This window comes from Vipera ursinii (assembly GCF_947247035.1).
Source record: "Vipera ursinii genome assembly, contig: scaffold_125, whole genome shotgun sequence".
In the NCBI taxonomy this organism is placed as follows: Eukaryota; Metazoa; Chordata; class Lepidosauria; order Squamata; family Viperidae; genus Vipera; species Vipera ursinii.
The window spans coordinates 22,195-44,461 of record NW_028148406.1 but is presented as its reverse complement, the minus strand read 5'-3'; the positions used below and the strand labels follow the sequence as shown (position 1 = coordinate 44,461).

The 22,267-nt window shown below is 45.4% G+C and overlaps 1 protein-coding gene across 1 annotated transcript; it reads left to right on the top strand.

Annotated features, from left to right (window-relative positions):
* Positions 1-5,459: 5,459 nt before the first annotated feature.
* LOC310650538 (alpha-enolase) lies at positions 5,460-20,052 on the top strand. Its single transcript, XM_083380100.1, has 12 exons — positions 5,460-5,612; positions 9,559-9,652; positions 9,789-9,884; positions 11,570-11,628; positions 12,527-12,596; positions 13,576-13,709; positions 15,288-15,510; positions 16,232-16,429; positions 17,030-17,231; positions 17,718-17,826; positions 18,740-18,798; positions 19,504-20,052. Exons 2-12 carry the CDS (start codon positions 9,568-9,570, stop codon positions 19,571-19,573), a joined length of 1,305 nt encoding a protein of 434 aa, XP_083236226.1. The 5' UTR covers positions 5,460-5,612; positions 9,559-9,567; the 3' UTR covers positions 19,574-20,052.
* Positions 20,053-22,267: the final 2,215 nt, after the last annotated feature.

Below are 22,267 nucleotides of genomic sequence, written 5' to 3'. Positions count from 1 at the left end.
AAAGAGGGCTACTCCTTTTGATTGCGCTGAGCTCCTGGGGATTTTCACAGGCATGTAACGTGCCGTGTTCATAATAACTAAGAATTACTCGCTGCTATTACTTCAGAGAGATTCTTCTACTTCATTTATTTTGCAACACAGGCAAAATTTCCTGGTGGCGTCACATCCAGCTCTCAGGAAAATGTCTGGGTGTATGATCCCAGTCTTGAATGGGACCATTTAAGCCAATATTTCTCAATGGTTAGCAACCTCCTCAGCCCTCTTTCTTTTTGTGCCGTGTCTTTTTTCAAATCTAAGTTGAAAAACCAAAGGGCCCGGTTGGGGAATCCTGGGAGTCGATGACTGGACATCTTAAAGTTGCCAAGGTTTGAGAGACATTGGTTTTAACCTTCCTGATGCAACTTGGGACCTTGATATTCTTTGTTTGGGTCTCCTGGGCAATCCAGAAGTGAATTGCTGGCATTTCCTGGTCAGCAATTTTCAAGGACTATTTACCCAACTGGATTTTGCAGGATTATGAAATGCCTTCTGGGTCCTGGTTTGATCTCTGCACATTCTGCCGCTTTGCAGAGCAAGCCAAAACAAAAAAAAACCTGCTGCTGGCCTTTTATGAGCTTTTGGGGAAGGTCTCCTTAAAAGCCCGTCTTGCAAACCTGATGAGCAGGCAAAGGAGATGTTCTGACAGCTGACAGCCCCAGCCTGTCTCCAGATGTTACCGGCCGTAATCCCCTCTTGGCTGGGAGTTATGCAACAGCCCCTTCCCTTCAAGGAAAAGCGAGCCCCTCAGGCTTCAGGTTCCCTCATATCCTGAGGGGCTAGCTTTCTAGATGCAAAGTTAGGTAACTTTACTTTCATGGGGAGAAAAACATTCATACCTGTTGGCCGAGCAGGGACAAAAACAGCCAGAGAAACGATTGAAGCCTGGGAAACGGGTCAGGAATGCTGATTTGCCACCCAGGTGCTTAGGAGCCACGGGTGCACAAGGAAACAACAATCAACAACTTAATAGCCAGCTATCAACACCCCAATTAAAAACTAAAAGCCACCATCAACCAGACTCCCTATAAATACCACGCAGTACACACATTCTGGAGACAGAGCAGTTGCCCGAGGATGAGCTGCGGAACGAATCCAAAAGCTTGGAAGAATAAACCTTTGGTCCTGGTAACCGACTCTAATTGGATCCTGCAAAAACTCAGCCTTATTTCCACAGGGCTTAAAGTCCAGCCCTGTCTGTTGTAATACAATCCCAAATGTACGACAATCCTCATTTTGATTGTCTGCCTACATTGGGTAAAGGCTAAAGTTCAGGGCTCAAGCAATATTTTCAGGAGAAAAAAAACCAGGCTGGTGTGTCTCTGCAAGAAGATGATCTTAACCAATCTACTCAGGGTCCAAAGTGAAGGTGGTCCTCGACTTACGACCATATTTCCACGGCTGAGCAAGACGGTTAAGTGAATCTTGCTCCCTTTTACGATATTCCTTGCCATAGTTGTTAAGGGGATCTTGTAGTTGCTGAGTTAGTAACACGGTGGTTAAGAGAATCCAGCTTCCCCATTGACTTGGCTTGCCTTGAAGGCCGCAAAAGGGGATCACGTGATCCCGGACGCTGCGACTGTCATAAATATGGTTGCAAGTGCCCGAATTTTGATCACGTGACCGTTGGGGATGCTGCAACGGTCGTAAGCGTGAAAAAGGGTCATAAGTCACTTTTTAACTTCCAACAGTCACTAAATAAATGGTTATAAGTCGAGGACTATTTGGGACTTGAGTAGAGACCAAGTCCCCTTCCCCTAAGCTCAAATTTTGCATTTTTTATTTTGCTCTATTTATTTCAAGTTACTGTTGTTGGGGGTCTTAACAGCCTCTTAATCTGCAGGATTTTCAAAGTTTCAAAACCGGCGGAAAACATCCAGGAATGAACGACTACACTATCTTTATTTATTTATTCCAATTTAAACCTGCTTTCTAACTGGGATGCCCCGATTCCTTGCTGTGATGCAAACCACCCCTATTAAAAAACAACAACAATCCTTTTTAAAAATCCTGCATTTTGAAAACCACCCATTCCCCAAACGAAAAATAAAATAAATAATATAAAACCCAGTGGCAGGGTCAGAGAAAGGGAAGGAATGCAAAGGAATAATCGTAATATTTTCTGGAAACGGCCTCATTGTGTAAGAACCCCTTTAGTTTTCGCTGTTTTTTAAAATTTCCATCGGGTCGCGTGTTTTTTCTGGCCATGTCCCCTGAATCAAAGACAATGCAGTTTTCATTTGAATATTACAGAGAAGGCTGTTGTTTCCCCCCCCCCCACTTCCACCTTTGCAAATGCCAGCCAGACAATTTTTTTTTCCTAGAGATGAACGCAATCATTTTTGGCTGCACAGATGGAAAGGAGAGGCGGTGGAGGAGCCAGAATAAAAGAAATGTTCTAGCACAGCACCAAAGATGATAAATTATAGATGATAATTGTTTTAGAGGGCAAAGTTACCTTTTTGGTTTCAAGATAGAAGAGGGAAAAGGCCAGCCTGCTAGTGGGTTTACTAAATCTTCTTGGAATTGGGCAGAAAGAGAGACGTGACACATCAAAGCCACATGATGCTTTGTGAGAGCTCGGCTTTTAAATGGCACCGTTGTGAGTGATAAACCATGATTGGTGCCCTCACCTCCAAAGAGGGGCTCAAGGAGGACTGGGGCATGAATGGGGTTTTTTTTCACAATAGGAAAAAAAAAAAGATTGAACTCATGGAAATTCCACAAATATAAAAAAAAACCCTCCACTCGGAAGCAGCGAGGCACCAAAACTTACATTTGGAAAAAGAAAACACAAACCAAGGAAACATGCCAATTTGGAAGCTGAGCTGAGGATTTGCACGGGTTTTGCTGACCCAGCAAAGCACCACACTATACCCACAAGAGAAATTTGCTTTTTTAATTATGGTGTATGCACTTAAACACAAGGGATACCTACTTGCCGGTCCCAATCCTCTCTTTATCTGGTGGAATGGCAAAGCTCTCTTAACTTCTTTCTTCGCTCTTTGTGGACATTTTGCTCCGAATGGGTACGAGGAGGGGAATCTGTGTGGGAGTCAATCAATGTAAAAAAAAAATAAAGGAATTAAAGGTGGGTCTGGATTGAGGTGGAGAGAGTAGACTAAGAGCCATTGAAACGGAACTGGCTGTGGAGTTTTGCCGATGACTATTGCCAATATTCTCTGCCTTTGTGACATCATAAGAGACAGATCCTAAGCTTTAAGCCTTCCTCTTTTTCTGCTGATCGGCTGCCAACTTTTCCCCAACTTTTCAACAGAATTTCAAAGTTGGAAGGGACCTTGGAGGTCTTCTGTACCATTTAGGACAAATAGTGGTCCAATCTTTTCTTACAAGCCTCCAGTGATGGAGCACCCACAACGTCTGGTGGCAAGCCGTTCCACGGGTTAATTATTCTCCCTGTCGGGAAATCCCTCCTTTTAGGTTGCTTCTCTCCTTGATTAGTTTCCACCCGTTGTTTCTTGGCGTGCTTCCCCCTTGCGTATTTTGTAGGCCTGTATGAGTAAATCTAGCTGCATTTGCAAACTGATGTTCTCCCTGATTAGCTGAGGTTGGGCGGACTGTGGTTTGGATTCAGCCACATGGAGTTGGGCTTGCAGAATCGGCTAAACAAGATACAGATAAACCACATATTGGGTTTTTAGCTTGGGCTGCAATCCTTAGATTTCCACACCTTATCTTTGCAGTCCCCGTTGCACGTGTGTTCTGAAGCTGCGGCATTCAGATTTCCTCCAGCAAATAGCTCAGGTTTGCTCCAGATCTGGTGTTCTAAGTTCAAAAACCCGCATCCTTTTAATTTTTTTTATTATTATTATTATTTTACAATCTGCACTCCCTGTTTCAGAATGCAAAACCTGCTTGTCAAAGCAAGTTTTTCCAGCTACGATACCGCCGGACCATAAACCATCCAAACCTCTGGCTGAGATGATAGCACGGTCTAGCTAGCTTGTGGCCACATCTGGAACCCCAGATGTCCATTATTTTAAAAAGAAGCTGCCCAAATTCCCAAATCCGACCGGGATCCTTCCAAATGCTCCCAGAAAATCCGAGTGGCTGCATGGCCTTAAAAAAAAACGATACAAACCCTGTGTGTTTCTACAAACACCAGCAGCCTCACAGCACAATATTGTTGTTTAGAAAAAGGGATGCCAGGACAAAATAATTCCAGCACTTGCCCAAAGGGAGAACTTTTGGAGTTTTTATTGCTACTAGAAATTTGTTGCAATTTGTCCGGGTACCAGCTCTTAGGTGAAATGGCATCTTCTTTGACTAGGATGTGGGGTGGAGAGGTTGTGTGAATCTGTTCAGGGCCTGTCAGAAAAGACAGCACCCAATTTTTCAAAGGAGGTGATGGTTGCATATTGTTTTGGTCTCTTTTAAAAATAAATAAATAACGGCTTTCTAGGTAAGTTAGACCAAACCGAAGACGTTTTCTCATTAATTTTCGTAAGTATTTCTTCTAAAGCTCTTGTAAATGAGTTTTGATCAAGTCTAACCCTGTCCGCGTTAAACAAGTAATTAAACTGGGGTTTTATAGGCATTAAAGAAGCAATTAAATCGAGATTTGGAAAGCATTTTAGGATTCTTAAAATACACATCAGTTCCTTGGCTTAAATTTTACAGATATCCATCTCTTATTATAGTTCCCTTTCAGGGTAAACATTAGCACAGAAACACTGAGAAATAACTAAAGCGAACACAAGTATTTATTTATTTTGTTTTAAAAAAAGCTAAATCACGTTTAAAGCTACAATTTTACAAACGTAGAAGTTGTTTTCGTTACTATTCAATTCTGTATTCAACTGTAATCTTTTGTACTATTCAAGTTTGGCGAAATGGGTATTTAGAATCAATAAGCTTTTGGTGTTTGGATCATTGGATACAATGATAAACTTTTAACACCACAAGTCCATCACTCCATCGTTTGCAAAATAATTATCTTAAAATAATTATTTCTGTGCAAGATCAATATTCCAGTTTCCAAGCTGCCCAGTATACAGCGTTGTACAACGCATGGATATATATATATATATATATATATATATATATATATATATATATATATATATATATATATATATATATATATATATATATATATATATATATATATATTTAAAAAAAGGTATGAAATAAAAACGTGTTCAAAATATTTCCTTCCGCTTTACAAAATGGAGGGGTTTTTTCCCCCCCACTTCTCTCTACAGAAATTAAAAAAGGAAATCAAACTGGATTAGGCCCGCCCACGCGACTGCGAAAAGCCGAAGGTACCCGAGCACGTAGCGCACGCGCCAAGAGGCCGAGCTGGCGAGAGGCCCCGTTGGCCAATCGGCGGGCGGAAGGGCGGCGCGGCCGGCCAATGAGAAGCCGCAACGAGACATCTCATCTGCATGGTCTGGGCTATAGTTTAGTGCGCGCCGGCCGCCTCTCCTTCACTTCCCCGGTGCGCCAGGCCAACCGTGTTGCAGTGATTAGATTTTCTTTAATTTTTCCAAAAAAAAAGCACTATCGTAATTTATTTTCTTAGGTGCTGCTGCAGCGCGAGAACTTAGCCTAAGGTAAGTTGGGAAAGGGCTTCCTTTGGAGGATAGGGGGGAATATTTTGCAGCAAAATATACACACACATATATTTAAATTTCCTTTCAGACGTTTGCAAACTGTGGTCAAGATGTTTTGCAATTTTCTTGTGCAAGGAAAAGGAAATAAGTGTGTCTTAGGGTGGGGCGGCCCTTTTGCAAACGTTTTCGAAGATTGCATGGCTAAGAATAAAAAGGCACACCCCCCCTCCAGCTTCCTTTCCATTTTCAGGATTTTAATTACGCGTTTTAAAAATTTAATTTAATTTAATTTGGTACTTATTTAACGTTCTTCTTTAAGACTTGCATCGTGCCACCTGGAGGCTGTGAAACTAGTTTCCTTTAAGCGAGTGGTCCAGAGCAGCCCAACATGGCGCCCTTGTAGTTTATCAGGACTGCATGACCTATGGTTCCCTGCCTGGTGATGGAGGTGCGCGAAGTGGGGATGGTGGGCGGGTGTCCAGTAGTCCCAACAGGTCTGGAGGGCATTGGTCGAAAAACCTGTGGCCTAAAACCAAAGCAAGCTTGAAAAATAAGAGTAAAAAGAAACTTGAGGTTCTGGTCCAGCTCATGCAAAGCGAATAGGATGCTGTAAGGCTCCAGAAGAGGAAACTTGTTTTTTAGGAAAAAGGATGCTTGAGACACTTTTTTGGTCAGTATCTTAGCTCCTGTGGCTTCCATGGCGGTCAAAGATGGATGGATCCCTTTGTTTAGGAGGGGGAGGGCTGAAGAGAGGGGTAAAAATGGGGAAGGGGTGAGGGGGTGGGGGGCTCTCACTTTCTCCATAACTTGTTGCTCCTGCTCACTTGCACAGAAAGCCTGCGGTTTTCTACATCTGCAAATTCATTTTTATTTAAGGGAAATAAAATTTGAAGGAGACCAGCAGGGCAAATGAAGGGGAGGGGGGGGGGGACGACGACTTCATTTGCCTCGCTGGTCTTATTCAAATTTTCTTTATTTTTTATTTGCTTACGCATTAGGAGAAGCTGCAGGATGACCCTGATCTTCAGGAGAAATTACCTTTCTTTTTTTTTTTTAGCTGGTGTGTGGTGGGTTGTGTGTGTGTGTGTGTGTGTGTCTGTCTGTTTGTAGAGTTCTGCAGAGGCCTTTCCAGGCTGGGCATCTTCAGAAGCCATTTGCTTTTGTAAAAGCAGATTGGCTTGTGGGTAGCCGAGATGCGGGCATCCTTGCACATGAAGAAGGGGACCACGTGGAGAAAACACCGCCCCCCCTTTTCTTAAGGCGGAAATGATGAAGAGGGAGATGGCCTGAAGCATCTGGAGGCTGACCCGGGTTTCATGCCTCACATGCTTCTGTTGCCTGAGAAGGACAAGCCTTGATTGATGGGAAGGACAGTTGCAGAGAAAGTTGCAGCCATGTGCTAAAAGGTTCCATTCAGGCTGAGCCTACCCCCCCTTTGGCAAAGTGTGAGTTTCATTCTCAGCCATGCAGCCAAATTTCCCCATCCTGGGGGGGGGGGCGGAGAGAGAGGCTTAGTCACATCCTCCAACGGTGACATTTAATTGCATGGTTTATTTAGCTTGTTGCCTTAATCATCCTTTAATTCTTTTGCACGGTCTTGGGCAATGGTTGACAAAATGGGGAAGGTTGCACAGTCCTTTAAAGGCTTTGAAGTCTTTACGCCTTTCTGCCTTCCCGAAATATTTAATGTGGGAACTCTTCCTCAACCTTCTGACCCCCAGCTGGTGGCCTGCAGGGAGACGGGACTCCAATACCTAGAATTCCCAGCTAGCACAGGATGGGGAAAGGATACTCTAGGTTTCCTTTGGCTCCTATTGGGAGTGCTTGTTTGTACCGTTTTTTGGAGGGCTTGGAAAACTCAAATTTCTGCTTAATTTGGAGAGAAACAGAAGGTTTGAGAGTTTGTTAAATGCAGATTTCTGAAGCGTAGTAGGTTTAAGACGCGTGGGCTTCCACGCGTCTTAAACCTGCTAGCTTGAGTTAGAAGTTGCTTTGCAATGAGGCACAGCAAATTCTCATCCCTTCAGTCCAGGGGTCTTCAAACCCCTGGCTGAGGAATTCTGGGAGTTGAAGTCCACAAGTCATAAAATGGCCAAGTTTGAACACACACCCCCTTCAGTCTTAAAAAAAAAGACTTTTGGGAGGCTAGCGCAACAGGTGAGAATGTAGTATAAATTCAGCCTGTAACCCAAAACATTTCTTGCTGAAGTAGAAAGTTAGCACCTCAGGGTTATATTCTCCTGGGAAGCTGAAATAACTTTTTTTTTACTTCCTAGGTAATTTTATCCCTAGAGCAGCCCCAGATGGTCAGCTAGGGTGAACGGAAGAGTGTGGTGTCATACTCAGATTTTCATTTGAAGAGTTTGGAGAAGGTCCCAGAATAGAGAGATGAGATCCCTGGGGCTTGCAGAAAAGAATTTAAATAGGTCGATAAGTAAAGGAAAAAGACAATACAGGTAGTCCTCAATTTACGACCACAGTTGAGTCCAACCTTCATGTTGCTGAGCGAGACTTGATTATTATTATTTTTTGCCCCATTTTACAACCTTTCTGGCTTGTTAAGTGAATCCTGAAGTTAAGAAGATAATATCATTAATATCGTTAAGATTTTCCCATTGCTTGTCAGAGGATCACATGACCCCGGGACACTGCGATGGTCATAAACAGGAGTCAGTTGCCCCAGTGCTGTTGTAATTTTGACCGGTCAACTAAATGGACACTTGTAAATCGAGGACTACCTGTACAGTGTCGTAAGGCAGAGATTGGGTGGCTTGTCTCAAACTGCAATTGCAGATCTGGATCCATCCAGACAGAACAGCTCATTCCATTCTGGTCTTCCCTTTTAAGCTGGACTCCCGTTCCCATTATCGCCCTCCAGAAGGGCCGGGAATGTTGGTAACTGTAGTCTCAACAGGTGGGAAGGCCTTTGCTTGGAGAAATCTGGGCTTAGGAGCAAGGGACCCGCATTTTTATTCCTTGCTCCAGAGGCGAATCTGCACCTCCGGGCTGGGAGGAGGGGGAAAAAAGCAACCGAGTCACTCACTCTACAATTCCAGAACTCTGATTTCCTGCAAGGTTTTTTTTTTTTACAGTTACATAAAATGCTGAGTCAGATCAAGCAAGATCCGTGAGAGCAGGCTGGTTTCCAAGCAGACGGATCTGCGTCTTGTGGGGAGGCCCCATTTTATTCCCCCAGCCCGAAACAGACACGTGATTTTTTTTTTATTATCTTAATTCAAGCACCCTTTCCCCCCCCCCATGCCTGTTTTCAGGGCGGCGCTTAATTTGAAGGTGACCTTAGCTGGGGGAAGGATTTGCGCAAGGGGGCTGGCTTCCCTTCCGGTAAATGCCCCGGCTTTTCCATGCTTTTTGACCATGTGAAATGTTTTTAAGAGTTCTTTCTGCAGGGCAAAGACTGGAATTGCAAAGAATGCGGTTCATTGTTTTCTTTGTCTTTTTTCTTTCTCCCCCCCCCCCAGTACATTTAAAAGGGTTTAGCAGGGCAGCTGCAGGTTCTGGTCGTTTAATATTGTTCTTTTCGTCTGCCTTCTTCAAATTCCTGTGGGTCAATTTACCTCCTTTCCTCTGTTGAAATACTAACAAAAATGGGATTACTTTTTGTTTGTCCTTCACTGGGTCCAGAGGACACCACCATAGTCTGCTTCCTAGCCCAAACAGAATCTCAGGTTAATCTAAGGATTAGATGCATGGGCTATCCCACCCCCCCCAAATAAACCCTGGTCTGGATGCCATGCCAGTTGTGGATGATGGGAGTAGTTCATTTTTTATTTTTTTAAATAATCAATTGACGTGCTTGCCTTAGGAACCTACAGATCTTCGATTTTTGCTGGAAAAAGCTGCTTCACTTTCCTGGCTTCCAGAATACGTGGCTATGTTGGGGTTTGGAAAGTTAAATATATTTTTTTGCCTTGTCCTTTCTCTTTAGACCTACAAAATGTCCATCCTCAAGGTCCAAGCCCGTGAGATCTTCGACTCTCGTGGGAACCCCACCGTTGAAGTAGACCTCTACACTAAGAAAGGTTAGCTACCTTGAAGAACTGGGACACACAAACACCCCCCCCCCATATGTTCTTAAATCTTTTTTTTTAATTATTCACAAGGCTGGAAAAATGGGTCGTCTTCGGCTCCTCAAATGGGGTTCTCCTTTGTTTGTAGGCCTCTTCCGTGCTGCTGTTCCCAGCGGAGCCTCAACCGGTATCTACGAAGCCCTGGAACTCCGGGACAATGACAAAACACGTTTCCTGGGGAAAGGTAATCCCTTCCGGCTAGTGGTGGCTGCTGTAGCTTTCATTTGAGATTCATCGATTTGGCTCTGCTTTGCTTTGAATAATTCCGTATTTATTGAACACATGGTTCCCCCGACGTGCTCCGACATAAATACCTCCTTGCAAACAGCCGTCCCAGTCTGAATAAGGTTACCCCCCCTTTTTTTATTTCATACGTTCTCCCATCATCTTGGAGGAGAAAGGAAGACTTCCTTTTCTGGAAGATCCTGACCGCCCTTTGACCACTGTGCTTTAGGAAATTCTGGATGGATGGCTTGTCAGCCTGCTTCAAGACCCATCCATGGGGAAACGACTCGGTGTTGTAACAAAGAGAGGAAAAAAATGGAGATTTGTTCTGCTCAAGAGTTGCAAAGTTGAATTAGAGTGTGTGTATGTGTGTGTGTTTTCGTAGATTTTCATGGGTATAGGTATGTAGGTCTTGGCGTGTAGGATTGAGGGTGTCTTGGCGACGTTTCGACGAGGTCCCACTCGTCATCTTCAGCCTGAAGGTGACGAGTGGGACCTCGTCGAAACGTCGCCAAGACACCCTCAATCCTACGCGGGAAAAGACCCGAATACGCCAAGACCTACATATATATATATATATATATATATATATATATATATATATATATATATATATATATATATATATATATATATGTGTGTGTGTGTGTGTGTGTGTGTGTGTGTGTGTGTGTGTGTGTGTGTGTGTAAATTTTTTGGATTGCTAACAAAGAATTAAAGAGACTGATACGCATTTCAAACTTATTTGTTCTCATCAGTCAGCCATACCCTTCTGAGATTCGAACCTGGGCCGATTGCACCTTAGGCAATTGTTCTAACCTTTAGGCCACTGGCTCTTTCTAAGACATCCTACTATTAAATACAGTACATTGTGTTGTTTAAGTGTTCCCTTTATTTTTTGAGCAGTATATATACATACATACATATATATAAAATAAATTTAAAAACTGGAATCCCAGGTGTAGACATTTGAAGTTAGTAAAAATAAAAACGAACTCCAGGATATAAGAGAAAATTCTTCTTTATTGCTGAGCTTGTTGACGAAAGCTCAGCAGTAAAGAATAATTTTCTCTTATATTCCGGAGTTCATCGTTTTTATTTTTACTAACTTCAAATATCTCTATCATCTATCTATCTATCTATCTATCTATCTATCTATCTATCTATCTATCTATCTATCTATCTATCTATCATCTATCTATCATCTATCTATTCCCCCCGCCCCCCTTCCATGCACTTGGTGCTCTTCTGTCTTTCTTTTTGTGGGCATTCATCTTTTTCTTTCTCCATTTCTCTTCTCTTTTCCTCCACAAATGTTGCCCCCTTCAGGTGTCTCCAGAGCCGTTAAGTATGTTAATATGTTCCTGGCACCAGCTCTGTGCACTCAGGTAACCGATGCACACCTGCCAGACTACTACCATCTTGCATGATATTGGGGCTGACTTTCTCGCTGGCATTCCTGGATGACGCTTTTCCGCTCTCCGTAATTGTTAAAAAAAGGGGATTTAACAATCTTGTGACTGCACGCTTCTTAATCTCTTTGTCTTGAGGACCAGGAGACTGAAATCCTGCCTGCCTGTACTAATGGCTGTCGTTCCTTGGGGAGTTTTGGAGTGTAGTGATGGATCTGATTGTTCCTTGCAGGTGTCTCAAAAGCTGTTGAGCACGTGAATAAAACTATTGCACCCGCCCTGGTTAACAAGGTAGGCATGATCCTCGTTTGACTAACCCTGTAGTGTAGGCTGAGTGCTTTGCAGCATTGGAAAATGTGTTTTGTTTTTAAAATCCTTTGCATGGGTGCCTGTGTGTGTTTCAAGGTCGTTGGAAGGAGCAAAGTGCCTGTTTTTTGGGAGGGGGTTGCTAAAAACGAGCACCTTGCACGATTTGGGAAGGGTAGCGTGGCTGAAATAGGAAGCGTCCGTTTTTAATACAGGCAAACTACAGCTTGTTTAGTGATTCTTCAAAGTTACAACGGCGCTGAAAAGTGTGAATTACGACCTTTTTTTTTTTACAGTTACACTCTTCGTGGCATCCCCACGATCACGCAATCTAAATTCAGCTGCCTGGCAAGTGGTTCACACTTAATGACCATTGCTGTGTCCCAAGATCACGTGGTCCCTTTTTGCGACCTTCTGACAAGCAAAGTCAAGGGGGAAGCCTCGCTTAACAACTTTGGCAAGGGAGGTCGTCAAATGGGGCAACTTCCAATCCATTGTTTATTACTGGCACAATTGTCAAATATTTTTTTTTAAAAGGCAGTAAAGGATCCCCTTTAAGCTTTAAGCCTGGGGTGTCCAACCTTGGCAACTTTTTAAGACCTGTGGACTTCAAAGTCCCAGAATTCCCGAGCCAGCCATTACATAGCTTTAAAGTAGGGGTGTCAGACCTTGGCATGGTTTAAGGCGTGGTTGGCTGGGGAATTCTGGGAGTAGAAGTCCACAGGTCCTAAAATTTGCCTAAAATTACAATTCTAATAGAATTAGAAGGCACAACGAGTGGGGGAGGGAAAAATTTGATCGCCCAGGACTGGATGGTGGGTGGGCATCAAAAGCTGAACCACGCTTGGCTTCTCACCCCTCTTCTCTTTCCCCCCCCTTGCAGAATGTAAGCGTGGTGGAACAGGAAAAAATCGACAAGCTGATGATTGACATGGATGGATCTGAGAACAAGTGTAAGGGAAGGAAGTGGTGCCCCTGCCAATGGGGAGGGAAATTATTTTGAAATTCTCCATTGATACACCCTTGTTGCTCTCCTGCTCCTTGATCCAATCCTTTGCAAAGAAATAGGTTGCCCTTTGGAGCATTAAAATGGTTAGCAAGGAGAGAAGGCAGAGATTGGGCACTCGGTCTCCTAGCTGCCCACCTCGGCTGTTAGTTAAAATTGACTAGTTATTTATTATTTAGACTTCATTAGTTGTTCACTAGTAGTTATTAGTGGCATGAAGCCCTTGATTATAGCCATACATTTAGTGACTCTTGGAAGCTACAGGGGCATTGGAAAAAAGTGACCTAGGACCAGTTTTTCCCATTGCAGCATCCTCTGTGGTCACATGATCAAAATTTGGTTGCTTGGCAACTGGCCCATATTTATCATCACCCTTGCAGCATCCTGGGGTCCTGTGATCATGATTTGCAATCTTCCCAGCTGGCTTTCCACAAGCAAAATCAATGGGGAAAGCTGGATTCATTCGCCAACTGCGTGATTCATTTAACAATGGCAAAAAAATAAATAAATCATAAACCTGGAGGCTGTGGAACTAATTTCCTTACGTGAGTGGGTCCAGAGCAGCCCAGCGTGGTGCCCTTAAGTTCCATCAGGACTGCATGACCTATGGTTCACTGCCAGCTGATGTAGGTGGCAAAAAAAGGTCATAAACTGGGGCACAAGTCACTGTCCTGCTTAGCAACGGAAATTTTTGGGCCCCGTTGTTGAATTCCCTCTATTGTTAGTTGCGGATTGAATTGGAGCCCGAGATTTTGAAAGGGATGGCAGTAGAGATTGAAATAGGGAAAAAACATTCCAGTCCAAAATAGCATAAATCTGTTTGTCTTAATTTTAAACGTGCCAGATGTGAAGAGGTAGCAAATTATGGGAGAGCTCATTGCAAGCAAATAATATTCCTCTCCCCCCTACCTTTTTCTTCCTGGCAGCTAAATTTGGTGCGAACGCAATCTTGGGTGTCTCCCTTGCGGTGTGCAAGGCTGGTGCGGCAGAGAAGGACGTGCCTCTGTATCGCCACATTGCTGATCTGGCCGGGAACAAAGAAGTTATTTTGCCGGTGCCTGTAAGTTTATATTTTGCTGTGTGGTGCGGAAAGCAGAATCTGGGCCAAAAGCGAAACTGCAGATCAAATCCTTGAGCGTCAGTGCACAAATTAGTTAATCCTTCGTGGAGAAGGACTTTGTTAATCCCTTGCAAGAGGATTTGATTGTCTTCCCTTGTGGGAATTTTTTCCCCCCTTCAGGCAGTAGAATGTGGGGATTGATCCAGAGATTGCAGTGTTTTTTCTATTTTTTTTAAAACAAATTCCACAGCATGGGAAAACTTCCGCCTTGAGGCAAACCCCATGTGCTTTTTCAAGAGGCAACTGAAGTGGCTGTCTGCAAGGAATGTACATCCTTCCATTCCCCACCATCCAGTCAGAGCTGAAGAAGCTTAGGTTTATTATTAAATTTAGGTTTATTAAATTTATATGCCGCCCTTCTCCCTGAGGACTCAGGGAGGCTCACAACAATAAAAAGTTAAAAGAGATAAACACAAAAATTAAAAAAAGGATTAAATAATATAAGAAATAAGAACAATTTAAACCAATAAAAAAACCAAATTTAAAAACCATGATCAGTCCAGGCCCGCTTGTTGGAATAACCAGGTCTTTAGGTCACGGCGGAAGGACCGAAGGTCAGGGGCCGTCCGCAGCTCCGGGGGGCAGTTCGTTCCAGAGAGTCGGCGCGCCCACAGAGAAGGCTCTCCCCCTGGGGGTCGCCAGCCGGCATTGCCTGGCCGACGGCACCGTGAGGAGTGGACCGGGCGATGGGAGGTTGACGTTGGCAGCAGGTGGTCTCTCAAGTACCCCGGGCCTAAGCCATGTAGGGCTTCTTGGATAAGAAGCAAAATGTCTTCAAGGGAAAAACAAACAAGTCCAGTCGCCTCTTGAAAAAGCAACTTTGGGGCAACTATAACCTGGATGACTTAAGAATCTCCATAGACAAACCCCAGACCCCTCCAGTCCCTTTTCATGTCCATGCATCACACTAAGAGTTGGCCGTGTGAACTGTGACGATTCTCAGACTGGCTTTTGTCAATTTATTTATTTATTTATTATATTTGTGTTTCGGTATACAGGTAGTCCTTGATTTATGACCATAATTGATCCTGGCAATTACAGTCATAAGTCGGGATGGTCGTAAAGCGGGTTACCTCGTGAACAACCCATTCGTATGACCTTTTACTCTGTGGGGGTTCTTAAGTGACCCCTGGGTCACTGAAGGAACTTATTTAACCAGCTAGGGGATGTCTTTAGCTGAAAACCAGAAATAGATTCTGGTTCCTGGCAAAAGCCTCATGCAACTATGGAGGACTGCAAAGGCCCCTAAATAATTTGGTTGCTGAGCACCCCAAATACAGTCACATCACCATGGAGGGACCGACATCCAAACTTCAAAACTGGGTTCTAAGTAGCTTTGAGGAGGCGTCATAATTCAAACAGTAATTAAGCAACTGGTTGAAACTCGAGTCTATTTGGAAATGGGACTGGTGCAAGGCTGTTGGGAGTGTTAAGGACTAGAAGCCTGAGTTGGTTTACGCTTGTTCTCTCTGGTTTGTTGTTCAATCCTTCTTTGTGGGATCCTCAATGTCTCCATAGGCTTTCAACGTGATCAACGGTGGTTCTCACGCTGGGAACAAGTTGGCTATGCAGGAGTTTATGATCCTTCCTGTCGGAGCAGAGAGTTTCAAGGAAGCCATGCGCATCGGGGCGGAAGTGTACCACAACCTGAAGAACGTCATCAAGGAGAAATACGGCAAGGATGCCACCAACGTGGGCGATGAAGGCGGCTTTGCCCCCAACATCCTGGAGAACAAGGAAGGTAATTTGCCTAGATGGTTGGGTTGTTAAGGCTGTTTCTCAAACTTGGCAAGTGGGCTTCAACTCCCAGAATCCCCCAGCCAGCATGAGTAGACTTCCAACTCCCAGAATGCCCCAGCCAGCATGAGTAGATTTCAACTCGTAGGATTCTCCAGCCAGCATGAGCGGATTTCAATTCTCAGAATGTATAATTTAATTTATTTAAAATTATAAATTTGATTTGATTTATTCTCCGTGTTGACCGAGGAATTCTGGGAGTTGACGTCCACATCTTTCAACATGGCAGAGTTTGAGAAACAGACAGGGTTATGCCATCGGTAGACACCCCCGGGAATTTGGCCAGGAGACTGGAATACATAACCATGAATACAATCAAAAGCCTGACAGAGACCTGGTTTGACTCCTTCCTGGAGTGATCTATTCTAGGAAACTGATTTAATAGAATCCAGAAACCACCTTCCCAGATTATGAAGAACTGAATGGAGGTTTTCTTCATTTTATTTATTTATCTTTTTAAAACAAAAATTATATGAAGAATTTGTCTGAAATGGTAAGAGTTTCCTGCCTGGTTGGACTAGAAGACCTCCAAGGTCCCTTACAACCGTCTATTCCATTCCATATTTTCTATTCTATTCCATTCCATTTCATATTTTCTGTTCTGTTCTATTCTGCTTCATTGTTAACCATTCCTTTGCTGAGTGGCTCTGCTCGTGTTTTTTTAGCTCTGGAGCTGTTGAAGAATGCCATCAGCAAGGCCGGCTACACGGATAAGATCGTCATCGGCATGGACGTGGCGGCTTCTGAATTTTACCGCGATGGGAAGTACGACCTAGACTTTAAATCCCCAGATGATCCTAGCCGATACATCTCTCCTGATCAGCTGGCTGATCTGTACAAGGGCTTTGTCAAAAATTACCCAGGTTTGTATGCTGTGTGGCTGGTTTTGAATTCAGATCCTTCGCCGTTAAGGGTGCCGCAAAGGAAGTCGCTCTCTTCTGGAGTGAGTTTCCTTGTTGTACGAAGGTAAACTTGGAACTAAAGGATTCTCCTTTTTAATGAAGGGTGTATAGGCGTCGTAGCCCAGATCCGTTTCTCTAGAGCAAAATATTAAATGCTAGGGAGAAAGATATAATCTCCATATATCGCTTTGGTTGATGTTCCATTTAAAGTTTTCAATTTCTGTAATGTCGCTCAGCTTTAAAATTTTAAAGGAGCGAGGCCCAAGGAAATTAAGTCGTTGGGCAAATTGGGGAGGGGGGGGAGAGCTGTCCCACTGGTTAATTGTTCTCACTGTTAGGAAGTTTCTCCTTAATTCCAGGTTGCTTCTCTCCTAGATAGTTTCCCTCCGTTGTTTCTTGTCCTGCCTCCTGGTGCAAGACAAGAAACAGTGGATGGAAACTAATCAAGGAGAGGATATAAAATAAAATAAAAATCAAGTTGCATTCCCAGAAATCTCGGGAGCCCAGTCAGCTCCATCACAGATCCATCTCTTCTCCCTCCCCCCATCCCGTCCTTTTTAGTGGTTTCCATTGAAGATCCCTTTGACCAGGATGACTGGGCCGCCTGGAAGAAGTTCACGGCCGAGGCGGGGATCCAAGTGGTGGGGGACGACCTGACGGTGACCAACCCCAAACGCATCAGCAAAGCGGTGCAGGAGAAGTCGTGCAACTGCCTTCTCCTCAAAGTGAACCAGATCGGATCCGTCACCGAGTCGCTGCAGGCGTAAGTCTTCCGGGGCGGTGGGGGGAGGCAGGCGGGACCTGGCGAAACTCCGGAGATCTCACAAAGGGGCTCATAAATGAGAACACGGGTGGTCCTTGACCTAACCGTTCGTTTAGTGACTGTTCCAGGCATTAAACCAGGTTTAGAGAGAGAAAATCTCGTGATGTACAAAATGTGAGATTGGAACTACAGGGAAATCCTTTTGACGTTACGACGGCAGTGGGAAAAAGTGACTCAAGATTGTTTTTCACACTTAATGACCCCTAGACATTCCCTAGGGTCACATGACCAAAATTCAGGCTCGTTTTAGGTCGTCCTTGACTTACGATTCACTTAGTGACCGTTTGAAGTTACGGCAGCATCAAAAAAAGGGATTTATGACCATTTTTGACACTTACAAACTGTTGCGAAGTCTCCCAGCGCCTGGTTTGATCTTTGCTGCTTTGGAAAATCACCCCATGGTGTCTCCTTTCTTCTCCTTTTTAGCTGCAAGATGGCCCAGTCCAACGGGTGGGGGGTGATGGTGAGCCATCGCTCCGGAGAGACCGAAGACACCTTCATTGCGGATTTGGTGGTTGGCCTCTGCACCGGACAGGTGAGCCTTTGCCTGCCCCAAAGGTTGCTGAGGGAGGATGTGGGGGGGCAGAAATTGGCGGTCATGCATTGCTGGAGGGCAGGGGTCTTCAAACCTGTCCCTTTTACCACTTGTGGATTTCAGCTTCCAGAATTCTTCAGCCAATGTGCCTGGCTGAGGAATTCTGGGAGCTGAAGTTCACAAGTCGTAAAAGGGCCAGGTTTGAAGACCCCTGCTGGAGGATAATAATAATAATAATAATAATAATAATAATAATAATAATAATAATAATAATGATGATGATGATGATGATGATGATGATGATGATGATGATGATGCCCTAATAAGCAGGCATATACATAGAATGAAGGCCGCCCTGAGTCTTCGGAGAAGGGCGGGATATAAATGGAATTTAATTAATTAAATAAATAAATAAATAAATAGTAATAATAATAATTAATAAATAATAATAATAATAATAATAATAATAATAATAATAATAATAATAATAATAATAATGCCAGAAGGAACTGGAGAGATCTGGAGGTATGGTAGAACACTACTTTGTTTCATATGACCAATCGTGGTTTGTGAAACAAGCCATGGTGTGGCATGCTTTTGGGGGGCTTTGTGTGATGCACTGCAATCTGGTGTCCTGCAGAATGTACGACAGCCATTTTGAAGATGTGTGGACTTCAACTCCCAGAATCCCTGAGTCAGATTCTGGGAGCTGAAGTCCACACATCTTCAGAGTGGCTGTGGTGGAGAAACACCGGTGTATTGTTATGAGAATAATAGTTCTGTGGCTTGTTGGAGAAACTGTGGTTAGGTCCTAGCTAAGTGGTCTCTGTTGTGACATGAAAATGACGCCACTGCTTGCGTGTGCTCAGTTCCTTGTTGACTCGTATTCCTTGGTTTAATTTTCTTTTACCAGATTAAGACCGGCGCTCCTTGCCGATCTGAACGTCTAGCTAAATACAACCAGCTTCTAAGGTAAGAGGAGTTTTTATAGGCCAGATATCGTTGGGGTCAAGGCCAGCATGATCTGTGGCTCTAAGAAATTGTTCTCTAAATCAAATTGTTCTCTAAAATCGGGGTTCCTGTAAGATTGCCAAGTTCTGCTCTATGCACTGAAAAGCGGTAGCAGAAGGGGGAAAAAAAAATATATTTTTTTATTTAAAACGTTCAGGAAAGCACAGAAGAATAAAGAAATCAAAACGATGGAAAAGAAAAAAAAGAAAACAGTTGTTTCTCTTTCCGTCGAATAACTTTTGTTTTCATTTTCCCCTTTTGATCTTTACTGTCCTTGTTCTATAATTTTAAAAGCATTTCACTTGTGGGTCCTCTTAAACAGTTCGTTTAGCGACTGTTCCAAGTTACGATGGCATGGGGGAAAAAGGGACTTTGCGACCATTTTTTCGCACTTACGATCATTGTAGCACCCCCCCCCCCCCACGATGGCGGGGAGGTGATCAGAATTCAGACACTTGGCAATTGACTCGGATTTATAACCGGTTGCAGTGTCCTAGGATCATGCCGATTCCCTTTGGGGGCCTGACCAGCAAAGTCGGTGGGGAAGTCAAGATTCTTTTAAACAACCCGTGTGTGACTTTAACTTTTGAGCTGAGTTGCTGTGGTACCTGCATTTCTTGCTGGATTTTCAAGACGGTTTTCTTTCTTGTTTTCCTCCCCATCTAGAATCGAAGAGGAGCTGGGAAGCAAGGCTCGTTTTGCCGGCCGGAATTTTAGGAACCCCCGAATCAATTAAAAAAAAAAAAAAAGAGGCTGCTATTCTCGGATGAGGCTCATTAGTCCCCCCCTTAGTGCCTGCATCGTCCTAGCAAAGAAGGGCAGCTGATGTTTGCAAGTCCTCAATCCTGTAATTCCTTTCCCCCCCCTCCCCTCATGCCTCCCTTCTCTTCAGCTGCTGCTTTCAGGAAACGTGGGGGTGCTGGGGTGGGGGGGGGGCTTCAAGGCAGGACGGTTCCTCGTCTTCTCATCGCTGGACCTGGGAGGGGAGCCCCCCCTCCAAATTATACTGTAAAGCATTTTTTTTTGCTGCCTTTGCTTGAGATGCCGAGTTTCCCCCCCCCCTCTTTCTCACTGCTGCTCCCCTCCTATCCTCGAATTCTTCCCCTCTTTAGTGTATGAAAAAGATTTGCAGGGCATCTGAGCTATCTGTTCACACACACACACACAAAAAGAAACCCCCAGAAATTCTCTTGTGAGGCAAATAAAAGACAGAAACGCTGGTGTTGTTTTGTCGGTGTTCTTCTTTGGGGATAAGAAGGGGGGGGAAGATTGAACCCGCGTGCCTTGGGTTTGGGAAGTGGAAATTGAAGGTGGCGGGGAAAATAAAATTTGAACCGGCTGCATTTGATGAGCCCAGGGCAAGGCGGGTGCGCAAGCACCGTGAATCCAGAAAGGAATAAATGAAAACGCAAAATGGCTCTGCAGCTTCCTGGTGGCAGAGATGTGGGTTTGGTTTGCCCGGCCTGGATGGAAAGGAATGTGAACAGCTCTCAGGAGAGATCGATGGGTCGTTAAGGTGCTTCCAAGTAAAAGAGGCAGGATGCAGAGATGCAGTCATTATGAAGCTTTATTCATCGATAGATTATATAGAAAGAGCTATATGGCATGGAGGCATCCATGCTTGTATGATAGAGAGAGAACGCATGCAAGAGAGAAAGAACAAGAAGCAGAACTAGAACTAAGAGCAGCCCCTGAGCAGAGGTATTTATGGGGGGTCTGAGCCCTTCCCTAACCATAAAACACTCCAATGGGGCTGCAGGGGCCTGGGACCCCTGACTCATCAGTGGAAGCAAAGAGGCTTCTTTGCTTCCATCTGATGACCTTTTTGGGGAACTGCCAATGGCTGGCACAAAAATATCGAAGAAGGAAGAGCTAGCTTCTTTGATCCTTGTTAGGGAATGGTGGTTTGTCTGCAGAGCCATCTTGCGCTGTATGGCTGAGCCAAGCCGTAGTTCGTGTGAAAATAGCAATTGTAAGAAAGCTGTAAAGCAGGGGTCTTCAAACTTGGCCCTTTTATGACTTGTGGACTTCAGCTCCCAGAATTCCTCAGCCAGCATTGCTGGCTGAGGAATTCTGGGAGCTGAAGTCCACAAGTCATAAAAGGGCCAAGTTTGAAGACCCCTGCTGTAAAGAAATCACGGATCCTAGCATTCCCCCCCTCCCGCATTGCCCACGTGGGACTACACATCCGCGCGAGCCGAATGACTACAAGCCCCATCATCCCCGGCGCCGCAGCTCCCTTTCTCTGCGATTTCTATCGACCCCGTCTTTTTGTTTTTCCGCGGGACTGCGCCTCCCATCATTCCCCCCCTCCGCGGCGCTCCTTCTGGTCGGCCGGACTACAGATCCCATCGTCCCCCCCCGGCACCCGTAGAGGTGGAAGGGCGCCGCCTTCCCCGACTGGCCTGCAGGGGGCGCGCCGGGCGGAGATCCGCCAATCGCCGCCGCGGGGCCGGGTGACGCCCCGCCCTTCTCCCCGCCCGCCCCTGCTCTCCCTTTGGACCAATCCGGAGCGCCCTCCTCTTTCCTTTCTCCTCCCCTTCTCCCCCACCCCGCCGCCTTTGTCCGTGTGTCTGTCTGTCTGTCTGTTGGTTTGAAAGGTCCCGCCCCCTTGGAAACGGACTTCTCCAATCCTCGGCGGCGATTGGCCGCGGGCCTTCTTGGGCCAAAGGGGGAGGTCACGAGGCGGCTCCTCCTCCTTCCTCCCTCCCCGCCTCCTGTCGCGCGCCCTCCCTCCCTCCCTCCCTCCCTCTCGTGCTCGGACGGGCGCGAGAGCACGCGCCGGGCCGGGCCGGCCAATGAGGAGGCGCGTTACTGGCAGGTGGCGCGGGCCTGTCTAGGGGGTGGTTGCTGGGTGTCTCTTTTGCCTCTCTGTGTTAGGTTAGGGGGGGGGTTAAAAAAGAGAAGGCGGCCGCGGGAGAAGCCGGAGCCGGAGGGAGAAGCCGAGGCCGCCGAAAGGGGAAAAAGAATAGAAGACGGAGGAGGCGGAGAATAAAACCCCCGAGGAGACATTTGCCGGCTGTTTCCCTTCCTTTCACGATCTCCCCCTTCCCCCTTTCAACTGTGTGGGTCCCTCGCCCCCTTGGCCTGGTGGGCCATCGCGCCTCAAGCAGAGCAGGCCGCAGAGAGAGAGACAGAGACAGACAGAGAGAGAGAGAGAGAGAGAGAGAGAGAGAGAGAGAGAGAGGAGGGGGCGCCTGGAGTTGACTGGCCCCTCCCCTCCTCTCCTCCCCCACGGCCCTGCCCCCCCTCCCGGCTCGCCCCCTCTTTAATAATTGAGCACATTATCACCTCCCACCACAGTCTGGCCAGCAGCCCCCCCTCCCCGCCATTAACATGCAAAGGGACCCCACCTCCTAAGCAGCCCCCCCTCTCTCTCTCTTCTCCTCTCCCCCTTGCTTTCTTGATCCCTCCTGGCTGGGGAGGGGGC